General features: G+C 44.0%; 1 protein-coding gene across 4 annotated transcripts in view; it reads right to left on the reverse strand.

Annotated features, from left to right (window-relative positions):
• LOC140723144 (mediator of RNA polymerase II transcription subunit 30-like) overlaps positions 1-25,313 on the reverse strand; it is a 120,437-nt gene that overhangs the window by 41,487 nt on the left and 53,637 nt on the right. For all 4 annotated transcript variants that reach the window (XM_073037953.1, XM_073037907.1, XM_073037852.1 and 1 more), the window contains exon 3: positions 24,108-24,266. In XM_073037953.1, the coding sequence (XP_072894054.1) occupies positions 24,108-24,266 (159 nt within the window). The remainder of the gene's footprint in view (positions 1-24,107; positions 24,267-25,313) is intronic.

Genomic DNA, 25,313 nt, shown 5'->3' on the forward strand with positions numbered 1-25,313 from the left:
CTCAGCACCTTCTATACAGGGTGACGGGTGGATATACATCTCTACCAAAGGAGGTGTAAGGCGCTCCTTCCCGCAGCTAGCCTGAAGGTTACCCTTGGGAAAGATGTAGTATAACCTGCTTAGACACCCCCCCCAAAGATCAGGGTCACACGAAACCATGGGAGCAGGTGGTAGATAGTTGTACGAGTAGCTGGTGCATATCACAAGTCCTGGTTATCTGACCACTGATGCCAGGCAGACAATCTCTGAAGAGTATTGATAATGGCTGGGGTCCTCCATCTTGTAAAGACACTGCCCAGAAGGCAAACCACTTCTGTAGATATGTTTATCAAGAACAATCATGGTCAAAGACACTGATCACCCACGTCACATGATATGGCACATAATTATGATGATGATTTCTGAGTGCAGGATGTCCCCCGCTATCCGAAAGTACAGTGCTCCTATGAAACCTTTTGTAAGCCGAAATGTTGTAAAGCGAAGAAGCAGTTACCATTAATTTATATGGCAAAAACTTTTGAGCGTTCCCAGATCCAAAAATAACCTACCAAATCAAACCAAATAACACATAAAACCTAAAATAACACTAACATATAGTAAAAGCAGGAATAATATGATAAATACACAGCCTATATAAAGTAGAAATAATGTATGTACAGTGTAGTTTCACTTATCAGAATCGGGAAGATTTAGCCAAAACCGATTTGTAGAAAAAAAATCGGCACGTACACGCATGCGCACACACCTGCCCACACAAGGCTTCACAGTCATGGTAGTCTTTCTCGGGGTAAACACAAGTTTAAAGCGGGTGCCTTTTTCGTAAAAGCGAAAATCCTCATTGGATTTCTTTCGGTTAGTGAAACAGGGACTAAATGTAGGTCTTTCGTAAAAGCGAAGTGGGGTAAAGCAAACTTTCGTAAAGCGGGGGTCACCTGTATACAGTAAATCCTTAATGACAGGACGCCTGCTGCCAGTGATGTATTGGGCAGTTTAAACAACTGGTAGAGCCCTCCTGTTCTATATGTAGTATACAGTAAATGCACTATATAGTACTCATACTATATACTTAGTACTCAGCTAGGTTCCTCTGCAATTACAGTTGTGCTGGAAAGTAGATGATCTAAAATGTGGTCAGATCTTCATGCAACGCCTAAAATGAGATAAAGAAAACTCAATTAAATAAATAGCACAAAAATATTATACTTGTTCATTTATTTATTGAGAAAAATGGCCCAATATTACATATATCTGTTGGAAAGTACGTGAATCTCTGGGGTAATGCCTCCTACAAGAGCTATTTGGAGTCAGGTGTACTAATCAATAAGATGAGATTGGATGTGTGGTTGTAGAGGTGACCTGCCCTATAAAAAAAAGCAAAGTCAGGTTACTGACAGAGCCTGCTCTTCCCAAGAAAAATCTGTTTATGATGAAAACAACTTTCAGAAGAAGAATAATTGTAGAGCTGCACAAAGCTGGAAAAGGCTACAAAAGCATTTCTAAAGACCTGCGTGTTCATCAGTCCGCAGTAAGAGAGACTGTCTGCACATGGAGGAAACTCTGTACTGTCACTACTCTCCCTAGGAGTCAGCACCCTGCAGAATCTCTGAAGCTTGCTAAGTCTCTGTTCATGGGTCCGTTATAGGAAAAACACTGAACAAGAATGGTGCTCATGGAAGGATACCATGAAGGAAACCACTGCTCTCTTTAAAAAAAACTGCATGACTCAAGTTTGCAAAAGACCACCTGGATGCTCTATGCGCTTCTGGGACAATGTTCTGTGGGCAGATAAGACAAAAGTTGAATTTTTAGGCAGAAATCCATTTTGCAATGTCTGAAGGGAGAAGGGCACTGCTTACCAACACCAAAACCTCATCCCAACTGTGAAGCACAGTGCAAGGAGCATCATGGTTTGGGACTGCTTTGCTGCCTCAGGGCCTGGACAGCTTGCAAATGTTGAGGGGACAATGAATTTAACATTGTATCAAGACATTTTGCAGAAGAATGTCAGGATAGGAGTCTGTCATCTGAGGTTTAAAAGAAGTTGGGTAATGCAACAAGACAATGATCCGAAAGACATGAGTAAATGAACAACAGAGTGCTTTAAAAAGAAGAAAATTTGTGTTTTGGAATGGCCGAGTCACAGTCCGACCGTAATCCTATAAAAATGTTGTGGAATGACCTGAAACAAACAGTTCATACCCACCAACATCCCAGAGTTGAAGCAGTTTTGTAAGAAGGAATGGTCTAAAATTCCTCCAACTCAATGTGCAGAACTGATCAAGTTACCAGAAATGTTTGGTTGAAGTTATTGCTGTACAAGGTCACACCAGTTACTGAAAGTAAAGGTTCACATACTTTTTCCAACAAATGCATGTAATATTGGATCATTTTTCTCAATAAATGAATAAACAACTATAATTCTTTCCTGTTATTTATTTAATTGGGTTCTCTTTATCTGGTTTCACTTGCGTGAAGATCTGATCATATTTTAGATCATATTTATGCACAAATACAGAAAATTCTACAGGGTTCACAAACTTTCTAGCACCACTAAGTTATTCATTGCACCTGCGTGTACATGTATTTATGCAGATGACAAACTTGATTTTGACTCTGACAGTGTAAACTGGCTGGGTCAAATAGAAATACTCCCAATTTATCCCAGATACTACCATCTTGCTGCTCAGCAATCAGAAAGGGGCATCATCTCTCGATGGCTTAGTCTGTATCCTTGTTGGTAGGTTTGCTAGCATAGTTCAGGAGAATTTAAACTAATTTGCAAGGGGGATGGGACCCGGAGCGATAGAGCAGTGAAAGAAGTGCATGGAGTAAACCCAGATCTAACATATAGAGAGGCTTTGAGGAAAGAGCAGCAGAATAAAAGGTGTAAAGGTAGTAGGGTATGTTAGGGTTAATGTTAGGGTTAATTCGAGACTGCCATTACAGGTCAGGAGTGGCTCACGTAATATTAGGAGACCGGAATGCGAGGGAAGGGGGAAGCAAAACTGGGGATTCCGCTACACCGAAACTACTAGTGTCACGCGATTCAGTAAACAAAAGAAACAGGTAACTCGTGAGTGTATGGCATCGGGCCAATAAGATGGACACAAGTGCCCGATATTACCTAATATGTAGCGGGGGGTTGTGCTGGGGGGAAAAGGGGTATAAATAAGAGCAGATTGAAAGGGGAAGTTGGAACGCGCCTTCTCCAGCGACTCCGTGGATTCGCTGAGCCAGTTACGAATTCTGCAATAAACCCAAGTTTTGTAATATTCCGGTGTTGGTTGTCTCTCTTCCTAAACGAACACAGGGCAGAATTTCAAGCCCAACAGGTAGAAGGGCTAAAGTGTGTGTACTTCAATGCAAGAAGCATCAGGAACAAAGGTGATGAACTGAGAGCTTGGATACATACATGGAATTATGATGTAGTGGCCATTACGGAGACTTGGCTGGCACCAGGGCAGGAATGGATTCTCAATATTCCTGGATTTCAGTGCTTTAAAAGGGATAGAGAGGGGGGAAAAGGGGAGGAGGGGTGGCATTACTGGTCAGGGATACTATTATAGCTGCAGAAAGAGTGGGTAATGTAGCAGGATCCTCTTTTGAGTCAGTATGGGTGGAAGTCAGGAACAGGGAGGGAGCAGTTACTCTACTGGGGGTATTCTATAGGCCCCCTGTTAGCAGCAGAGATACCGAGGAGCAGATTGGGAGGCAGATTTTGGAAAGGTGCAAAAATAACAGGGTTGTTATCATGGGTGACTTTAACTTCCCTAACATTGATTGGCACCTGATTAGTTCCAAGGGTTTAGATGGGGCAGAGTTTGTTAAGTGTGTCCAGGATGGATTCCCGTCACAGTATGTTGACAGACCGAATAGGGGGAATGCCATACTAGATCTAGTATTAGGTAACGAACCAGGTCAGGTCACAGATCTGTCAATGGGTGAGCATCTGGGGATCAGTGATCACCGCTCCCTGACCTTTAGCATTATCATGGAAAAGGATAGAATCAGAGAGGATAGGAAAATTTTTAATTGGGGAAGGGCAAATTATGAGACTATAAGGCTATAACTTGCGGGTGTGAATTGGGATGATGTTTTTGCAGGGAAATGTGCTATGGACATGTGGTTAATGTTTAAGGATCTCTTGCAGGATGTTAGGGATAAATTTGTCCCAGTGAGGAAGATAAAGAATGGTAGGGTGAAGGAATCATGGGTGACAAGTGAAGTGGAAAATCTAGTCAGGTGGAAGAAGACAGCATACATGAGGTTTAGGAAGCAAGGATCAGATGGGTCTATTGAGGAATATAGGGTAGCAAGAAAGGAGCTTAAAAAGGGGCTGAGAAGAGCAAGAAAGGGACATGAGAAGGCCTTGGCGAGTAGTGTAAAGGAAAACCCCAAGGCATTCTTCAATTATGTGAAGAACAAAAGGATGACAGGACTGAAGGTATGACCGATTAGGGATAAAAGTGGGAAGATGTGCCTGGAGGCTGTGGAAGTGAGCGAGGTCCTCAATGAATACTTCTCTTCGGTATTCATCACTGAGAGGGAACTTGATGACGATGAGGACAATATGAGTGAGGTTGATGTTCTGGAGCATGTTGATATTAAGGGACAGGAGAAGTTGGAGTTGTTAAAATACATTAGGACGGATAAGTCCCTGGATCCTGACGGAATATTCCCCAGGCTTGTTCAAAAAAGGTAGCAGGGATAGTCCAGGTAATTATAGAACAGTGAGCCTTACGTCTGTGGTGGGAAAGCTGTTGGAAAAGATTCTTAGAGATAGGATCTATAGGCATTTAGTGAATCATGGTCTGATCAGGGACAGTCAGCATGGCTTTGTGAAGGGCAGATCATGCCTAACAAGCCTGATAGAGTTCTTTGAGGAGGTGACCAGGCATATAGATGAGGGTAGTGCAGTGGATGTGATCTACATGGATTTTAGTAAGGCATTTGACAAGATTCCACATGGTAGGCTTATTCAGAAAGTCAGAAGGCATGGGATCCAGGGAAGTTTGGCCAGGTGGATTCAGAATTGGCTTGCCTGCAGAAGGCAGAGGGTCGTAGTGGAGGGAGTACATTCAGATTGGAGGGTTGTGACTAGTGGTGTCCCACAAGGATCTGTTCTGGGACCTCTACTTTTTGTGATTTTTATTAATGACCTGGATGTGGGGGTAGAAGAGTGGGTTGGCAAATTTGCAGATGACACAAAGGTTGGTGGTGTTGTAGATAGTGTAGAGGATTGTCAAAGATTGCAGAGAGACATTGATAGAATGCAGAAGTGGGGTGAGAAGTGGCAGATGGAGTTCAACCCGGAGAAGTGTGAGGTGGTACACTTTGGAAGGACGAACTCCAAGGCAGAGTATGAAGTAAATGGCAGGATACTTGGTAGCGTGGAGGAACAGAGGCATCTGGGGGTACATGTCCACAGATCCCTGAAAGTTGCCTCACAGGTAGATAGGGTAGTTAAGAAAGCTTACGGGGTGTTAGCTTTCATAAATCGAGGGATAGAGTTTAAGAGACACGATGTAATGATGCAGTTCTATAAAACTCTAGTTAGGCCACACTTGGAGTTCTGTGTACCTATAGAGTACCTATTCTGGTCGCCTCAGTATAGGAAGGATTTGGAAGCATTGGAAAGGGTACAGAGAAGATTTACCAGGATGCTGCCTGGTTTAGAGAGTATGCATTATGATCAGAGATTAAGGGAGCTGGGGCTTTACTCTTTGGAGAGGAGGAGGATGAGAGGAGACATGATAGAGGTGTACAAGATGTTAAAAGGAATAGACAGAGTGGACAGCCAGCGCCTCTTCCCCAGGGCACCACTGCTCAGTACAAGAGGACATGGCTTTAAGGTAAGGGGAGGGAAGTTCAAGGGGGATATTAGAGGAAGGTTTTTCACTCAGAGAGTGGTTGGTGCGTGGAATGCACTGCCTGAGTCAGTGGTGGAGGCAGATACACTAGTGAAATTTAAGAGACTACTAGACAGGTATATGGAGGAATTTAAGGTGGGGGGTTATATGGGAGGCAGGGTTTGAGGGTCAGCACAACATTGTGGGCCGAAGAGCCTGTAATGTGCTGTACTATATATTCTATGTTCTATGTATGGCAGTCGAACAGCTGCCGCCACGCAGGAAACAGAAGTGGAGTTGATGAAGAGCCTCAAGGTTTTCTGAAAGACGCTGAAGAGCTGGTGAATGAGATGCATGAAGGTCCACACAACATGGAGCAATGCTAGGATCGTTGATGTAATTAAGACTTGTCTAACTCTTATATTAAAAAAAACTGTTCTTTGATGTAGATACACACATTCCTATACTTTGAACAATCCACAGAAACAGAATCAGGTTTATTACAAACAAGAGAAAAGCTGCACATACTGGAAATCTGAGCAACACACACAAAAAGCTGGAGGAACTCAGCAGGCCAGACAGCATCGATGAAAAAAGTACAGTTGATGTTTGGGGCCGAAACAGGTTTATTATCACTGTTGGGAAGTTTGTTATTTTGGAGCAGCAGTACAGTGCAATACATACACAAGAATATACAAAAATTAGAGCAAAAAGACTGCAAAATAGTGTTCGTGGACTGTTCAGAAATCTGATGGTGGAAAGGGAAATGCTGAAAATGCATCTTTAAGCTCCTGTACTTTGAAAGGAGTAGATCACATAGCCTGGATGGTGAGTGTCCTTCACGATGGATGCTGCCTTCTTGAGCCATCACCTTTGGTAGGTACACGCAGAGGTGGGGAGGCTAGTGCCCACAATGGCATGGCTGAGTTTACATCCCTCTGCAGTTTCCCCCCAACCTGTTCACTGGTACCTCCATTCTGGACGGTGAAGAAACCAGTCAGGATGCTCCCCACAGTACATCTGTAGAAATTTGCTAGAGTCTTTGGTGAAATACCAAACCTCCTCAAACCCCTACTGAAATATAGCCACTGACGTGCATTTCTCACAATTACATCAGTATGTCGGGCCCAGGATAGACCTTCAGATATATTGACATCCAGGAACTTGAAACTACTCAGCCTTTTCACTGTTGACCCATCGAATGAGAACTGGTGTGTGTTCCCTCCCCCAAATTCCCCTTCCTAAAGTCCACAATCTATCAGTTTTGCCCACATAGACAACAGATTTATAATACAAAGATTGTTTGCTGCAGCTTATTTATTAAAGCAGAAACTATATGAGCCACCCAGAAGAGGGCAAGTCTCTGATGTGTAGCATCTCTTACTTGGAGAAGGTCCTCAGCACCTTAATGGGAACTGACAACAACCAAGGTATTCAAAACAATTCCTCTGTAGTTAAAAAAAATTATCCTCACTAGTTTCAACTCTAGTAGATTGTAGGTGTATGAACAGACTTCAGTGTGTTTTGGAGATCTTTTGTGAATTGCTCCTTTGCAAGCTCAGTAAATCAAAGACAAAGTAAATTTATTATCAAAGTACACCTTATAAGATTCTTGATTGGTCAGGGCATGAAGGGATATGGGGAGAAGGCAGGAGATTGGGGCTGAGAGAGAAATGGATCAGCCATGATGAAATGGTGGAGCAGACTCGATAGGCCAAATGGTCTTATTCCACTGCTAGGCATGGAATCCAAAGGGATATTGCTTTGTGGATTCAGAACTGGCTTGCCAGCACAAGGCAAAGAGTGGTTGTAGACAGGCCATATTCTGAATGGAGGTCGGTGACCAGTGGTGTGCCTCAGGGATCTGTTCTGGGACCCTTACTCTTCGTGATTTTTATAAATGACCTGGATGAGGAAGTGGAGGGATGGGTTAGTAAATTTGCTGAAGACACAAATGTTGGGGGTGTTGTGGATAGTGTGGAGGGCTGTCAGAGGTTAAAGCAGGACTTTGATAGGATGCAAAACGGGGCTGAGAAGTGGCAGATGGAGTTCAACCCAGATAAGTGTGAGGTGGTTCATTTTGGTCAGTGAAATTTGAAGACAGAATATAGTATTAATGATCAGAGCGATCTTGGGGTCCGTGTCCATAGGACACTCAAAGCTGCTGCGCAGGTCAACAGTGTTGTTAAGATGTATGGTGTGTTGGCATTCGTCAACCGTTGGATTGAGTTCAAGGGCCTTGAGGTAATGTTACAGCTATATAAGACCTTGATCAGACACCACTTGGAGTACTGTGTTCAGTTCTGGTCACCTCACTATAGGAAGGACATGGAAACCACAGAAAGTGTGCAGAGGAGATTTACAAGGATGTTGTCTGGATTGGGGAGCATGCCTTATGAGAATAGGTTGAGTGAACTCGGCCTTTTCTCCTTGGAGCGACGGAGGATGAGAGGTGACCTCACAGAGGTGTGCCAAATGATGAAAGGCATTGATCGTGTGGATAGTCAGAGGCTTTTTCCCCCAGGGCTGAAATGGTAGCTTTAGAGAACATAGCTTTAAAGTGCTTGGTAGTAGGTACAGAGGAGATGTCAGGGATAAGTTTTTTTTACGCAGAGGGTGGTGAGTGAGTGGAATGGGGTGCCAGCAGTAGTGGTGGAGGTGGAAACGATAGGGGCTTTTAAGAGACTCCTGGATAGGTACATGAAGCTTAGAAAAATAGAGGGCTATGGGTAACCCTAGGTAATTTCTAAGGTAAGGACACGTTCAGCACAGCTTTGTGGGCCGAAGGGCCTGTACTATGCTGTAGGTTTTCTATGTCTCTATATCTCATGGTCATATATGATCATATACTACCCTGAAATTCAATTCCTTGCAGACATTTCCAGGAAAATAATACAATAGAATTTATGAAAAACTGTGCACAAGTCATGTCCTCTGCAGGAATTCTCTGATGGCCAGCAATAGTTGGGTGTATAAAGGGAGTTCGGGAGGACGAACACAGGGTCCTGGTGGTGGACTTTGTCTGGTGGAATCATCTGCATCAGTAAGACAAAGGAGATGGTGACGGACTTTAGGAAGACTAAGGCTGCACTGCTCCCTGATACTATTGATGGTGAGGATATGGATGAGGTGAGGACCTACAAGTACTGGGGGTGCACCTGGATGACAGACTTGAGTGGAGCACAAACACAGGCTGTGTACAAGAAGGGCCAGAGTTGCCTCTACTTCCTGAGGAGACTGAGGTCCTTTGGAGTGTGCAGGCCTCTCCTTCACATATTCTATGTCTGTTGTCACCAGTACAATCTTCTATGCAATGGCGTGCTAGGGCCATGGCATCAACACAGGCGATGCCAACAGGCTTAATAAACTGATGAGAAAGGCTGCTCTGTTATAGGAGTCAAACTGGACACACTGGAGGCTGTGGTAGAACAAAGGACCCTCTGGAAAATCATGGCATTTCTGAACAACGTTTCTCACCCTCTGCATGCAATCTTGGCTGAACAGAGGAACACTTTTAGTAATAGACTAAGGCTACATCCACACTAGACCGGATAATTTTGAAAACGCCGGTTTCGCGTAAAAACGAGAGGCGTCCACACTATGCATTTTTGAAAGTATCTCTATCCACACGGAAATGGAGATTTTGGCGAAATGCGCCATGCATGTGCAGGACACATCTACCGAAAATAAGCGACATGTTTGTTGTCAAATCTCACCGTAAAAGTGTGTGTTTGTGTAGTTACACACTAGAAAAACTGAAAACAACAGACAGCTGTTGGCTCTCACGCAGGAGAACTTAAAACTAAAAATAAAACAAATATTGGAGTGTACAGCGGCAACCGACAGGGAGTTCACGGACAGATTGACCCGGCTGACGACGATAATTGAAAAACTGACTAACTCTGTTGCATTAATAAAGCACCTTGTTAAATGCATAAAACATGTCTGCATCAGTGTTATCTTGTATTTCCATACAATGTTACATTAAGCTGTTACACATCTATTGTCAGAGAAGTACTTGCATAAATAGGTAAACCACCTTCATACGAGCAAGGACAGAAAACAGGGCAAAGTGAGTATACTTATTTATTCAGTAAGTTATGGGTCAAAGTATTTGGTGAGTACATTTCTAGCTCTTCTGGCTTCAGTCTTGTTGCTGTCTGTTCTGAAATTGTTAGGTTGCGTTTAAGAAAACAATGAAATGGCGCGCTGCCGTCTGATAGCGTTTTCAGAAGTCTCCGGTTACCCCATCCACATTGATCTGCCCGAGCAGCGTTTTCAAAAATACCCACCCTGGAAAGCTTTTCTGAAAAGCTCCGGTTTCAGGGGACGAAAATGCCGTTTTAGTGTGGACAGAGGGTAAAAACGAAGAGAAAAAGCTTCGGTTACGGATTTATCCGGCGTAGTGTGGATGTAGCCTAAGACAACTGCACTGCTCCAAAGAACACTATATGAGGTCATTGTTACTGTTAGAGTGTTTTTTGGGTTTTGGTGAGGTCATTGTTACTGTTAGAGTGTTTTTTGGGTTTTGGTTATTTACATTTAGCAAATAGCTTTGGCTATCAAGTCTTCTGTTCATTGAAAATGTACTGTGGATTTAATTTGGAACAATGCATTCCTGAAAGCTGTGAATCCCAGTCCAGACAATGCTGTGGGATGGATGTGAATCAGGAGGTGTGAAGTTTGTATGTAGTTTCAAAAGAAAGCATTGTCTATACAGTACTTCGTAAATATGAATATGTATAAATATCGAGCCCCACGTTGGGCCAGTGGACCTTTCCACCGAAAGCGTCTCCGTATGATGTTTGCTGTACCTTGTCTTGTTGAATAAAGAAGCTGTTTTGTATCAACCAGTAATTTTCTCTGGCAATTTCATTCACACAACAACGCCGTTAGGCTCTATACTGACTCAACCAATGGCTGGGAAAGTGTTAGACCATTTGATGTAACTTATTTTTATTCTTTCTAACTTCTAATATTTGCATAATTATGCAGTTGTAATGCTACTGTGACATTGCAATTTCCTTTGGGATCAATATAGTGTCTATCTAAAAACAGTGATGGACAAATAACCATTGTAAGAAGAAAAATTATGCAAATAAAACAAGTAATTTTGTTTTATTTAGATATACAGATCTGAACAGGCCTTCAGGCCCATCAAGCCACAATGCTCAGCAATCCACCTATTTATAACCATATAACCATATAACAATCACAGCACGGAAACAGGCCATTCCGGCCCTCCTAGTCCGTGCCGAACTCTTAATCTCACCTAGTCCCACCTACCCGCACTCAGCCCATAACCCTCCACTCCTTTCCTATCCATATACCTATCCAATTTTACCTTAAATGACACAACTGAACTGGCCTCTACTACTTCTACAGGAAGCTCATTCCACACAGCTATCACTCTCTGAGTAAAGAAATACCCCCTCGTGTTTCCCTTAAACTTTTGCCCCCTAACTCTCAAATCATGTCCTCTCGTTTGAATCTCCCCTACTCTCAATGGAAACAGCCTATTCACGTCAACTCTATCTATCCCTCTCAACATTTTAAATACCTCGATCAAATCCCCCCTCAACCTTCTACGCTCCAATGAATAGAGACCTAACTTGTTCAACCTTTCTCTGTAACTTAAGTGCTGAAACCCAGGTAACATCCTAGTAAATCGTCTCTGCACTCTCTCTAATTTATTGATATCTTTCCTATAATTCGGTGACCAGAACTGTACACAATATTCCAAATTTGGCCTTACCAATGCCTTGTACAATTTTAACATTACATCCCAACTTCTGTACTCAATGCTCTGATTTATAAAGGCCAGCGTTCCAAAAGCCTTCTTCACCACCCTATCTACATGAGACTCCACCTTCAGGGAACTATGCACTGTTATTCCTAGATCTCTCTGTTCCACTGCATTCCTCAATGCCCTACCATTTACCCTGTATGTTCTATTTGGATTATTCCTGCCAAAATGTAGAACCTCACACTTCTCAGCATTAAACTCCATCTGCCAACGTTCAGCCCATTCTTCTAACCGGCATAAATCTCCCTGCAAGCTTTGAAAACCCACCTCATTATCCACAACACCTCCTACCTTAGTATCATCAGCATACTTACTAATCCAATTTACCACCCCATCATCCAGATCATTTATGTATATTACAAACAACATTGGGCCCAAAACAGATCCCTGAGGCACCCCGCTAGTCACCGGCCTCCATCCCGATAAACAATTATCCACCACTACTCTCTGGCATCTCCCATCTAGCCACTGTTGAATCCATTTTATTACTCCAGCATTAATACCTAACGACTGAACCTTCTTAACTAACCTTCCATGTGGACATGGGACAATTTACAATGACCTACAGATATGACCTACAATTTACAATGACCTAATTAATCTACAGAACAGTACGTCTTTGGACTCTGGGAGGAAACCAGAGCAGCCGGAGGAAATCCACGGGGAGAACGTACAAGCTCCTGATAAATGGAGCCAGAACTGAACTCTAAACTCCAAATACACCATGGTGCAATAGCGTCACGCTAATCACTAAGCTACCATGGCGCCTGAGAATGTGAGATGTTGTAGCGTCAGTAGGTTGCAGAATCAGCTGTGGTGAGTGAAGTTATCCGTGCCCGTTCAGGAACCATAAAACAGGAGCAGATCAGGCCATTCAGCCCACCAACCCTGTTCTGCTATTCGATCATGGTGGATTTATTTGAATCGCGGTAAACAATGCTGTAAATGAGCATTCAGTCGATTGCACAGTGCACCGAGGTAATGTATGTGCAATGACTGATGGCTGCAGGCACTTAAAATAGCAGATAAAGGTGGAACTCGCCAGCTTTTTCTCACTGGGTTTTTGTAAATGTCAAACAATAGTAATTCTTTCCAGACCTGGCCTCGAAGTACAGTTTATGTCAGGATAGCTACAGGCGCACAGGGCATGACAACAGGTATCATCGGGTGCATTCTGCTTATCTCTCAAAATGTTATTAATGTCATTTACTCTGTTCAAACAGGGTGGTGTGGGTGCAGACACACCCAGCCCCGAGACATCGGACAAGGTCATTTGATTCCAAACAATTGGTTTATTGATCATTACAGAATGTCTCTCTGGTGCTTCCTGTTCCCTCCCCGTTCCCTTCCCGTTTTCCCAACCACAATTATCCTCTCCCCGCCCCCTTCGCACTCTCAGTCCACAATAGAGACCCATATCAGAATCAGGTTTATCATCACGCACATATATCATGAATTGTTTTTCCGTAGGCAGGACAATGCAACACATAACATTACTACTGTACTGTGCAAAAGGTTTAGGCTCCCTAGCTATCTAAACAGTGCCTATAAAAGATAGTCACACCCCCTTGAAAGTTTTCATGTTTTATTGTTTTACAACATTGAATCAATGGATTTAATTTGGCTTTTCTGACACTGATCAACAGAAAAAAAACATGTTAAAGTGAAAAGAAATCTTTACAAATTGGTCTAAATTTATTATAAATATTAAACACAAAATAATTGATTGCATAATTACTCACCCCCTTCAAGTCAGTATTTAGTAGATGCACCTTTGGCAGCAATTACAGCCTTGAGTCTGTGTGGATAGGTCTCTATCTGCTTTGCGCATCTGGACACTGCAACTTTTCCCCATTCTTCTTTACAAAACTGCTCAAGCACTGCCAGATTGCATGGGGATTGTGAGTGAACAGCCCTTCTCAGGTCCAGCCACAAATTCTTCAATTGAGGTCTGGACTCTGACTTGGCCACTCCAGACCATTAACTTTGTTGTTTTTAAACCATTCCTGTGTAGTTTTGGCCTTGTGCTTGGGGTCATTGTCTTGCTGGAAAACAAACCTTCGCCCAAGTCGCAGTTCTCTTGCAGATTGCATCAGGTTTTCCTCCAGCATTTCCCATATTTTGCTGCATTCATTTTCCCCTCTACTTTCACAAGCCTTCCAGGGCCTGTTCCAGGGCATGATGCAGCCACCACCACGTTTCACAGTAGGGATGATGTGTTTTTGATGATGCGTGGTGCTTGGTTTATGCCAAACATAGCATTTAGTCTGATGGCCAAAAAACTCAATTTTAGTTTCATTAGACCATAGATCCTTCTTCCAGCTGACGTAAGGGTCTCCCACGTGCCTTCTGGCAAAATCTAGCCGAGATATCGTGTGAGTTTTTTTCCCCAACAGTGGCTTTCTCTTTGCCACTCTCCCATAAAGTTGTGACTGGTGAAGCACCCAGACAACATTTGCATGCACAGTCTCTCCCATCTCAGCCACTGAAGCTTGTAACTCCTCCAGAGATGTCATAGGTCTCTTGGTGGCCTCCCTCACTAGTCCTCTTCTTGCTTGGTCATTCGGTTTTGAGGATGGCCTGCTCTAGGCAGACTCACAGCTGTGCCATATTCTTTCCATTTCTTGATGGTTGACTTAACTGTATTCCAAGGGATATTCAGTGACTTGGAAATTTTCTTGCATCCACCTCCTGAGTTGTGCTGTTTGCAGAGTTGCTTGGAGTGTTCTTTTGACTTCATGGTGTAGTTTTTTGCCAGGACACTGACTCACCAGCAGTGAGACATTCCAAATACAGGTGTATTTTACTACAATCAATTGCAACACCTTGACTGCACACAGGACTCCAAAAAAAGATTGCCATTTAACTAATTATGTGACTTCTAAAACCAAATGGCTGCATCAATGATGACATGGTGAGTCGTATTAAAGGGAGTGAATACTTTCAATTTTTTTGTGTTTTATATTTGTAAATAATTTTGATCACTTTGTAGAGATCTGTTTTCACTTTGACACAAAAGAGTCTTTTTCAGTTGATCAGTGTAAGAAAAAAGACTGACTAAAACCACTGTGATTCAATGTCAAACAATAAAAGATGAAAACTTCCAAGGGGGATGGAATACTGTTAATAGGCCCAGGATGTGCCCAGGACTTTTGCACAGTACTGTATATACATTGTAATTTATATTTTTTTTATGTATTGCGATGTACTGCTGCTACAAAACAACGTATTTCATGACAACACACCCAAAATGCTGGAGGAACTCAGCAGGTCAGGCAGCATCTAGGAAAATGAACACCAACAGTTCACGTTACGGGCCGAGACCCTTCTTCATGACTGAAAAGTAACAGATAGATGCCCTATAAAAAGTAGGGGGGTGGGAGGGGAAGGAGGAGAGGACACACGAGGAGGTGACAGGCAGGTGAGAAGAGGTAAAAGGCCAGAGCGTGGAATAGAAGAAGCAGGGAGGGGTGCCAATATTTTTTTAAACTGGGCATATATCGTGTAAAAACAACACAGACTGCATCACTGTCTGGTATGGGGTGGGGGAGGCTGCTACACAGGACCAAAAGAAGCTACAGAAAGTTGTAAAATCAGTCAGCTCCATTATGCGTGCTAGTCTCCGTAGTATCCTGACACCTTCAAGCAGTGTCTTAGAAAGACAGCATTCAGTACTGAGACCCCCAGCACCCAGGGCATGCCCTCTCTTCTCATTGTTACCATCAGGTAGGAAGTATAGAAGCCTGAAGGCACACACTCAGTGCACTGGAACAGCTTCTCCCCCACTGCCCTTCCCGTTTGCTCCAGTTGGTGTCGCTGCTGAGGCTGGCTGTGCACATGTGGCGTGGGGTTGCGTCCCAATTTCCATGATGGTGGATCGGCTCTTGGGTGAAAGTGGGGCTGTTAATTCTGGCGAATGAACAATTTTATACGAATATATAACCCTGAACTTTGCCTGCATTCTGTAGGTTAGCGCATTTTAAGTCGATTTGGCCAAAAAAAAGTGCCCAATTGGGGGTCACAAACAGACAAACAGAGCATGAGAATTTTAGTGTGTGTGTGTGTGTGTGTGTGTGTGTGTGTGTGTGAGTGTGTGAGTGTGTGTGTGTGTGTGTGTGTGTGTGTGTGTGTGTTTGTGTGTGCGTGTGTATAGAGATATAGATATATATATATTTATATATACACACACACACAAACATACACATGCACACACATACATACACACACACATACTTACTGTAATTCATTTATTTCTATATTATTTTGCATTGCATTGTACTGCTGTTGCTAAATTAACACATTTCACAACACATGCCAGTGACAAAAACCTGATCCTGGTTTGTGGGAAAGCAGATTTAGAAGAAAACTTGAGAAGTTCACCTCCATCAAAGACAAAAGAGCCTGTCCGATTGGTAGCCTACAAACATCCCAAACAATCAATCCCTCCAACATTGATACACCATGGCTACTCTGCATACTGTCTAAAACACTGACACACTTACTTGTCCAACCTGCTCTAACAGAATCGGTAAACTTTACCGCCAAGGACAGCAAGTGTTTCGGAGACGTGAGAACACCACCATCTGCAAGCTCCCTCCACGTCACACACAATTCTGATCTGGGAAGGAACACACAAAGTGCTGGAGGAACTCAGCAGGTCAGGCAGAATCTATAGAAATGAACAAAGAGTCAACATTTTGGGCCAAGATCCTACTTTGGGACTGGAAAGGAAGGGAGAATACACCAGAATAAAAAGTTGTTTTGGGGGGGGGGGGGGGGATAGGGAAGGAAGCTAGCTGGAAAGTGATAGGTGAAGCAAGATGGGTTGGAAGGGTAGAGGGCTGAAGAGGAAGGAATTTAATAGAAGAGAGTGGACCATAGGAGAAAGCGAAGGACAGGGGGACCAGAATAATAGGCAGGTAAGAAGAGGTAAAAGGCCTCCATTTTGTGTGTGTGGCTTTGGGTTTCCAGTATCTTCATGATATGCGTCAGTAAAAGAAAACAAATTCTGATTCCTTGAAATTCTTGGTTACTGAGGCAAACCTATCACTAGTAAGCAAAGGAAGTTTCCACAGAGAGCTGAGAAAATTTCAGCTATTTATTCACATCCATTGAACAATTTTTAAGTTCAATGATTAGAAAGCAAGTTTTTCAATGTACTTGCAAAACTAGTTACCTTCCTTTTACAAAATCTGATTGCAGTTGAGGACTTAATGAAGAACTGACTCTTTATCAAACAACGCTAACAAACGGAAAATCGAAATGTTTGCAGAGCCTGCAAACCTATTAAGTATTTCCACCATTTTCTCCTGCTGTTGGTAATAAATGGAACCTTACATTTAAAAGCTGTTTAACAGCTACTCTCTCTCTCTAGCTTCTCAACAGTTAGTGAATGAACTTGTACCAGACGGAACAGAGTCTTGAAAGTAATATTGAAAGAGAGGAAACCCTCAGAGTGCTTGTATTCCCCCCCCCCCCCCCAAATGGAGCAGGAATATGTTCTAAGTTCAAACAACACACACAAAATGTTGGTGAAATACAGCAGGCCAGGCAGCATCTATAAGGAGAAGCACTGTCGACGTTTCGGGCCGAGACCTGTCCTGACGAAGGGTCTGGGCCCGAAACATCGACAGTGCTTGTCCTTATAGATGCTGCCTGGCCTGCTGTGTTCCACCAGCATTTTGTGTGTGTTGTTTGAATTCCCAGCATCTGCAGATTTCCTCGTGTTTGCTTTCTAAGTTCAAAGTAGTTTTTATTATCAAAGTACATATGTCACCATATACAACCCTGAGATTCATTTTTGCGGGCATACTCAGTGAATCCAATAATCATAATGGAATCAGTGAAAGACCAGTGTGCAAGACAACAAACTGTGCAAAGACAAAATTAAAAATACAATTATAATAAATAATCATAAAGTCATCGAACTCTACAGCACAGAAACAGGCTCTTCGGCCCATCTAGTCTGTGCTGAGTGTTTAATCACATTGACCTGCACCAGGAACATTACCCCCCACCCCATACCCTTCCCTTCCACGTACCCGTCCAAACTTATTAACTTATTAAACATTGAAATTGAGCTCGCACGCACCACTTGCACCGGCAGCTCATTCTACAGTCTTACAACTCTCGGGATGAATAAGTTTCTCCTCATGTTCCCCTTAAACTTTTTATCTTACACCCTTAACCCATGACCTCTAATTGTAGTCCCACCCAACCCATGCAAAAAATCTGCTTGTATTTATCTATATCTCTCAAATCTGTATACCTCTATCAAATCTCCCCTCATTCTTCTAGGGAATATAGTTCCAACCTATTCACTCTTTCCTTATAACTCAGCTCCTCTCATTCCTATTTATTACTGATTTATTATAAGCAATAAATATTGAGAACGTGAGGTGAAGAGTCCTTGAAAGTGAGTCCACAGGTTGTGGGAACATATCAATGACGGGGCACGTGGTTAGGTGAAGTTATCCCTTTCTGTTCAGCAGCCTGATGGTAGAGGGTTAATAACTGTTCCTGAACCTGGTTCCTGTACCTCCTTCCTGATGGCAGTAGTGAGATTAGAGGTGGGGGGATTACTCTGGAGTTAGGAAATGGATAATGAATATAAATTAAAATGCGAAACAGCCTTCAGGAAATAAAACCTTTCACAGCCAAAACGTCAACTGTTTATTCCTCTCTACAAATGCTGCTTGATTTGGTGAGGCCCCGCTGTATTCCCTCTGTGTTGCTGAAGATTTCCAACATGGCTATAATCTCTTGTGTTTAATGATGCTTTGGGGTCATCGAAATGACTCGCTGGATGTGGGACGTTCTGATTCTGTACCACTGAAACTACACAGGGGAAGACAATAACTCACTGTTGGTGTTAACTGGTAGTTATTGACAACCTCAGCTTGAGATCAGGGAAGGCATTATCTGGCCATTTCCTGCATTAACACATTGTTACTAATATATCCCTGCCACTTAACACACAGCTCAGGAGAGATCTGACTCATCACTTAACATTCTCACTAGCTGTATATTCAGGAAGCCATCCCTCAATAGACCCTGAGCCCGCATTACACTTACTCAATTCTTTATTGAAATTTTTAAAAAATGACAAAAATTCATTCTAAACACTTAAAACTTGTCAAAAGCACCTGCCATTACAGTAAACATTCAAATCAGCCAATGAGAAAGCTCTGAGCCACTCACAGCCAATCACGTATTAGTTCACGCTCTGCCTCTCTCGCATGTGTAAACGTTCTTGTTCCCTCACCAATTTATTCCATATTTTTCACCCATAATGTCTGGAAAACGGCTTGCAACTTCCAGTGAGGGTATGACATCGAAGATGGCTAGGAAAAGCATTAGCATGGATGTGAAACTGCATTGTCATGGTGGGAGCATTAATAACGAGGATGCTTCGAGAACCGGCAGAGCCACACATCCTGGGTGAATCTGAGGACATGGATGGAGAAGAGGAAACACCAGCAAGAAACCTCAGCACCAGCGTCACCACGATCACTCAAAACATGGACCAGCTCATCAATAATGACCCTGACTGGGAGCGAGAGGTGTTCTCAACAGAAGGGCCTGTAACTGTGCTGTCTCTCTAAAGAATGGAAAACTTAGCAGGGCAACATCCTCCACGGATGCTGCCTGACCAGGTCACATGATATAACTGGGCAGCACGGGTCTCACACCCCGGTGAGATGGGGATACGCCTGTCCTAGCATGCAAAGTCAGCTCCGGTGAACTGGGCAGATTAGATCTACAGTGAGATCCAAAGGACAGAAAGGCGGCCCCAGGGTAGGACAAGGCACCAAATAAGTCATGGACATCCACAGCAAGCAGGGAAGACCCCAGTTTGTGACATTTGTTCATACCAGTGGACCCAGACTTCTGAGGCTGAATTAGAGGAACTGCCCCAGTGCACAACTTTTCCACTTTAAAAACTCTCCCACACAGGATTCACTATCATCGTCCGATTATGATGGACAACCAACACCTGCCATGTTCTTCTGATTGACTGTAAATGAACAAAATTAGCCAGTCCATTTACACTGGATTAATTCCATCAGGCAGGAGGTACAGAAGCCTGAAGGCACACACTCAGCAATTCAGGAACAGCTTCCTCCTCTGCCATCTGATTTGTAAATGGACATTGAATCTTTTGGACACTATCTCACTTTAACATACAGTATTTCTGTTTTTGCAGTTTTTGTAATCTATTCAACATATGTAACTGATTTACTTGTTTATTTATTCTTTTGTAATTTTATTTATTATTATTTTCTCTGCTAGACTATGCACTGCATTGAACTGCTACTGCTAAATTAACAAATTTCACGTCACATGCTGGTGATAATAAACCTGATTCTGAAATAAAATACAGTTTTATAATCCTGTAGTAGTATTGGTAGTGTTCTAATTTGTTCTGTTTCATTTAAATACATCATTTGTTACTCAGTTAAACTGTATCCCTAATGAAGATGACAGAGCTTGCAATCGAGACGTCGGTTATAATCGATACCTGTACCCGGCTGGAAGCCCGAGAAGAGTTTATGTGTTCAGTTAAACATTAGATTGTCTTTTTTATATGTTTCCATGAAGCTTTGGCTAATTGTGGCAGCCGCTGAACTAGACCAAAATGCATTGGTCCCGATGTGTCCAAATTAAGTGGCATCCACTGTATACATGACTTAAAAAATGAAGTATACAAAAATAAAAACAATGGACAAATTAAAGAACATGAACTGAATTTTTCAATCTGCAAATCCTACCACTTGGGTTTCTGCTCACGCCAGACACACGTGCACATAAAACGCAGTCCCACTTCTGCCATCTTGAGCACTGATACAATAATTCGCCAACTCGAATAATCACAAAGGCAGCTTTGCAGGGATTATTACCAGAATGTAACCAGTGGATCAAACACACTCCTTGTAAAAATTAAACGCTGGAATTTTAAATGCGTGGTTCATCACCATAGACAGATTTAGGAATTTCACGTTCATCGCACACAAAATGCTGGAGGAACTCAACAGGTCAGGCAGCATCCGTGGAGGATGTTGCCCTGCTAAGTTTTCCATTCTTTAGAGAGACAGCACAGTAACAGGCCCTTCTGGCCCAAGGCGCCCGTGCTGCCCAGTTATATCATGTGACCAATTAACCTAGAACCCCTACATGATTGAAATTCGGGAAGAAATCAAAGTACCTGTAGGAAACTCACATGACCACGGATCCTTACAGTCAGTAGCGGAACTGAACCCAAGTCCCTTACGCGGTAACAGCATTACATTACTGTGCTGAGCTAGGCAGCATTTTGTGTGTGTTGCTCCAGCATTTTGCATGCATTGTTCAAAATTTCCAGCATCTACAGAATCAAATGTGTCTCTGAATTTCAGAGACACATACCTCGACTCAGTTTTATCCTCCCGGTTCAGTCCCTTCCTACTGACATCCATTACAATCACACGCTCTTGATCTTTTCAATGATTTCAAGTTCCCTGGCCCCGAGCATCTTATGAATGTCCAGTCTCTATATACAGTACCTCCATCCCCACCAAGAAGGCCTCAAAGCTCTCTGCTTTTTTTCTGAATACCAGACCCAACCAGTTCCCCTTCACCACCACTCTCCTCTGTCCAGTGGAATTTGTCTTCACTCTTAATAATTTCTCTTTTGGCTCCTCCCACTTCCTTCAAACAAAAGGTGCAGCCATGGGTACTCGCATGGGTCCCAGCTATGCCTGTCAGCTACATGGAACAGTCCAGGTTCCAAATGGGACTGGTGTCACACCCCCCCACTTTTCCAACACTACATCGATGACTGCATTGGTGCTGCTTCCTGCACCCCTGCAGAGCTCGTCGACTTCATCAACTTTGCCACCTACTTCCACCCTGTCCATTTCTGACACCTCCCTCCCCTTTCTCAATCTCTGGAGATCGCTTATCCACTGATGTCTATTACAAAGCCACGGATTCTCACATTTACCTGGACTACGTCTCTTCCCACCCTATTACTTGTAAAAATGCCATCCCATTCTCTCAGTTCCTCCACCTGCTCTCATGATGAGGCTTTTCATTCCAGAACAAAGGAGCTGTCCTCTTTCTTCAAAGAAAGAGGCTTCCCTTTCTCCACCATGAACACTTCCCTCAACTGCATCGCTTCCATTTCATGCATGTCTGCCCTCGATCCATCCTTCCACTACCCTACCAGGGATAGGGTTCCTCTTGTCCTCACCCACTACCCCACTAGCCTCCACGTCCAGCACATAATTCTCCCTAACTTCTGCCATCTCCAATGGGACCCCACCACCAAGCATATCTTTCCCTCCCTTCCCGCTTTCTACAGGTATCACTCCCTATGTGACTCCCTTGTCCATTCATTCCCTCCCCCCCACTGATCCTGGTACTTATCCTTGCAAGCAGAACAACTGCTACACCAGCCCCTACACCTCCTCCCTCACTACCATTCAGGGTCCCAAACAGTCCTTCCAGGTGAGGCGATACTTCATCTGAGAGTCTGCTGGGGTCATCTATTGTATCCAGTGCTCCCAGCAGCCTCTTGTCTATCGGTGAGACCCAACGTAGATTGGGAAACTGCTTCGCCGAGCACCTAAGCTCTCTCCACCAGAAAAAGTGGGATCTCTCAGTGACCACCCATTTTAATTCCACTTCCCAGTCCCATTCCGACATGTCAGTCCATGTCCTCCTCTACTGTCACGATGAGGCCACACTCGGATTGGAGGAGCTTCACCTTATATTCCATCTGGGTAGCCTCCAATTTGACCGCATGAACATCGATTTTTCGAACTTCCGGGGATGCCGCCCCCCTCCCCCCACTTCCCCCTCTCTCACCATATCTCTTTGCCTGCCCATCACCTCCCTCTGGTACTCCTCCCCCTTTTTCTTTCTTCCATGGCCTTCTGTCCTCTCCTATTAGACTCCCCCCTCTCCAGCCCTGTTTCTCTTTCACCAGTCAACATCCCAACTCGCCACTTCACCCTTCCTCTCCCCCTCCCAGTTTCACCCATCACCTTGTGTTTCTCCCTCCCCTCCCCCACCCTCTATCTCTGACTCCTCATTCCTCTTTCTCCAGTCCTGTTGAAGGGCCTCAGCCTGAAACCCCATAGATGCTGCCTGGCCTGCTGAGTTCCTCCAGCATTTTGTGTGTGCTATCTCCAGCCAACACACTTTTAGTCCCTCTTCCCTCTGGGAGAAGGTTCAGGAGCTTGAAGACTCGTACGGTCAGATTTGGGAACAACTTCTTTCTAACTGTGATAAGACCGCTGAACGGATCCTGACCCGGATCTGGGCCGTACCTTCCAAATATCCGGACCTGTCTCTCGGTTTTTTTTTGCACTACCTTACTTTCCCTTTTCTATTTATGATTTATAATTTAAATTTTTATTATATTCACTATCGACTTGTACTGCAGGGAGCGTGAAGCGCAGAATCAAATATCACTGTGATGATTGTATGCTGTAGCATCAATTGTTTGGCGACAATAAAGTAATAAATTTCACGTTCATTTGGAACAAGGGATGATTACAAGGAAGCAATGTGAGTGGCTGCTCCACCTTATATTGTTCCTACATCTCTATACTGTTTCTATAGGGCCGGCACGGTAGCGGAGAGCTTAGTTAGCTCAACATTTTGTAGTGCCAATGATCACGGTTCAATTCCCACCACTGTCTGTAAGGAGTTTGCATGTTCTCCCCGTGACTGTGTGGGTTTGCTTCAGTCTCCTCCCAAATTTCAAAGACACACAGGTTAGGGCAATGGTTCCCAACCTGGGGTCCACAGTCCCCTTGCATAATAGTATTGACCCACGGCATAAAAACGGTTGGGGTTAGTAAGTTGTGGCCATGCCATGTTGACACTGGAAGCAACGGCAACCCTTGCGGACTGCCCCCCAGTACATCCTCAGGCTCCAGGCTCTTGATGCAAACAACACATTTCACTGTACGTTTCAATGTTTTTGAGCCACATCTGACAAAAAAAAAGTTAATGTTTTTAAAAAAGAAGTTTAAAAACTTATTTTTTAAATCCTCCAAGCAGTCTGCACCTTGCCGTGGTTTGGAGGTTTGAGTGCCTCAGTGACCTAAGTTGGCTGGAGTCAGGCAGGGCCCTGTGCTCTGGCTTTCGCTAGGGTCACCCATGCCAAACAGATCGAAGCGTGGAGGCCAGACTCCGAGTGGTCCACCGGTCCTCCAGGGTCGGGGGTTCAGCTCAGGGCTGACAGACCCGACTGGTCAAACAAAACTGTTACAGAAACAGCGATGAAGAAACCCTCTACAAGTGTGAGTGACAGTATGGACAGAGAGAGATGTGGAGGACCTTCACTGCCGCCCTAAATGCCTGCAGCATAACAAGCAGTAAGTAATTTTAAAATCTAACCTTGCTGTTGGCATACTTTGGGACCACCCCACCTCCAGCTCCCCACATCACTTGCATCTTACCTCCATTGGGACAGGATCTAGGCCGGCACAGTTTTCGTTGCATTTGTCATAGACCAGTCTCAGCTTCCGGAAGAGAACAGACAACTGGCGGAGGTGTTCCTGCAGTTTCCCCTGCCTGTCCTGATGCGTGGCTGTGTGATACGACACACCATTGGGCAACTGAAACACGCAGAGCACAAATTGACACTTTTACCATAATGAAAATTGTCACATTATCAGCTGTACTACGTAAAAATTTTGAACAATTCCAGACAGTACTATTGGGCATCATTGCAGGGTAGCGTAGCAGTTAGCCCAGGGCTTTACAGCATCAGCGATTACCGATCTGGGTTTAATTCCCTCTGCTGCCCATAAGGAGCTTGTACATTCTCCCCGTGAATGCACGGGATTCCTCCGGGCGCTCCAGTTTCCTCCCACATTCCAAAGGTGGCAGGTTGGGGTTGGCGAGTGTGGGCATGCTGCGTTGGTGCTGGAAGCACGGCGACACTTACCGACTGCCCAGCACAATCCCCGGACTGTGTGGGGAAGGACCACAGTATAGGGTTCTTCTGCTGCAGGACAGGTTGGGTGAGGAAGCCCCCTGATTATACAGCTTAGAGCATCGGAGTTCGGAGCTCAATTCCGCTATATGGACGTCCTCCCTGTGGACTGCGTGGGTTTTCTCCGAGTGTTCCAGTTTCCACCCACACTGCACAACGTACCGGTAGGTGGGTTAATTGGTCATTATAAATTGTCCCCTGATTAGGTTAGGGTTGAATCTGGATTGCTGGAGTATCAGGGTCAAAGGGCCAGATGTGCCTACTCTGCGCCCTATTTCCAAGATTACTGTAATAGTGTTAACACCTTCGGGAATCACGACTGGCAGCAGCAACACTACCGGTTATTACAGAACACCACTTAACACACAGTCTACGAAAGGCAGAAAGAAAAGGATTTGTACCATTTATTCTGGAATTTTTTATTATGAATGAAGTTTATTTTTTAATACTGAGATACAGTGTGGAGAAGGGCAAAGTTGAGAAAATCTGCAGATGCTGGAAACCCAAGCAACACGCGGGGAATGCTGGAGGGGACTCAGCAGCTGCCTGGCCTGTTGAGTTCCTCCAGCATTTTGTGTGTGCAGTGCAGGGGTCTGTCTGGCCCTTTCAGGCATGCAGCCCAGCAATCCCCCAATTTAATGCTCGCCTCATCACAGGACCAACTGAC

Source organism: Hemitrygon akajei, chromosome 1 (genome assembly GCF_048418815.1).
Source record: "Hemitrygon akajei chromosome 1, sHemAka1.3, whole genome shotgun sequence".
Classification (NCBI taxonomy): Eukaryota; Metazoa; Chordata; class Chondrichthyes; order Myliobatiformes; family Dasyatidae; genus Hemitrygon; species Hemitrygon akajei.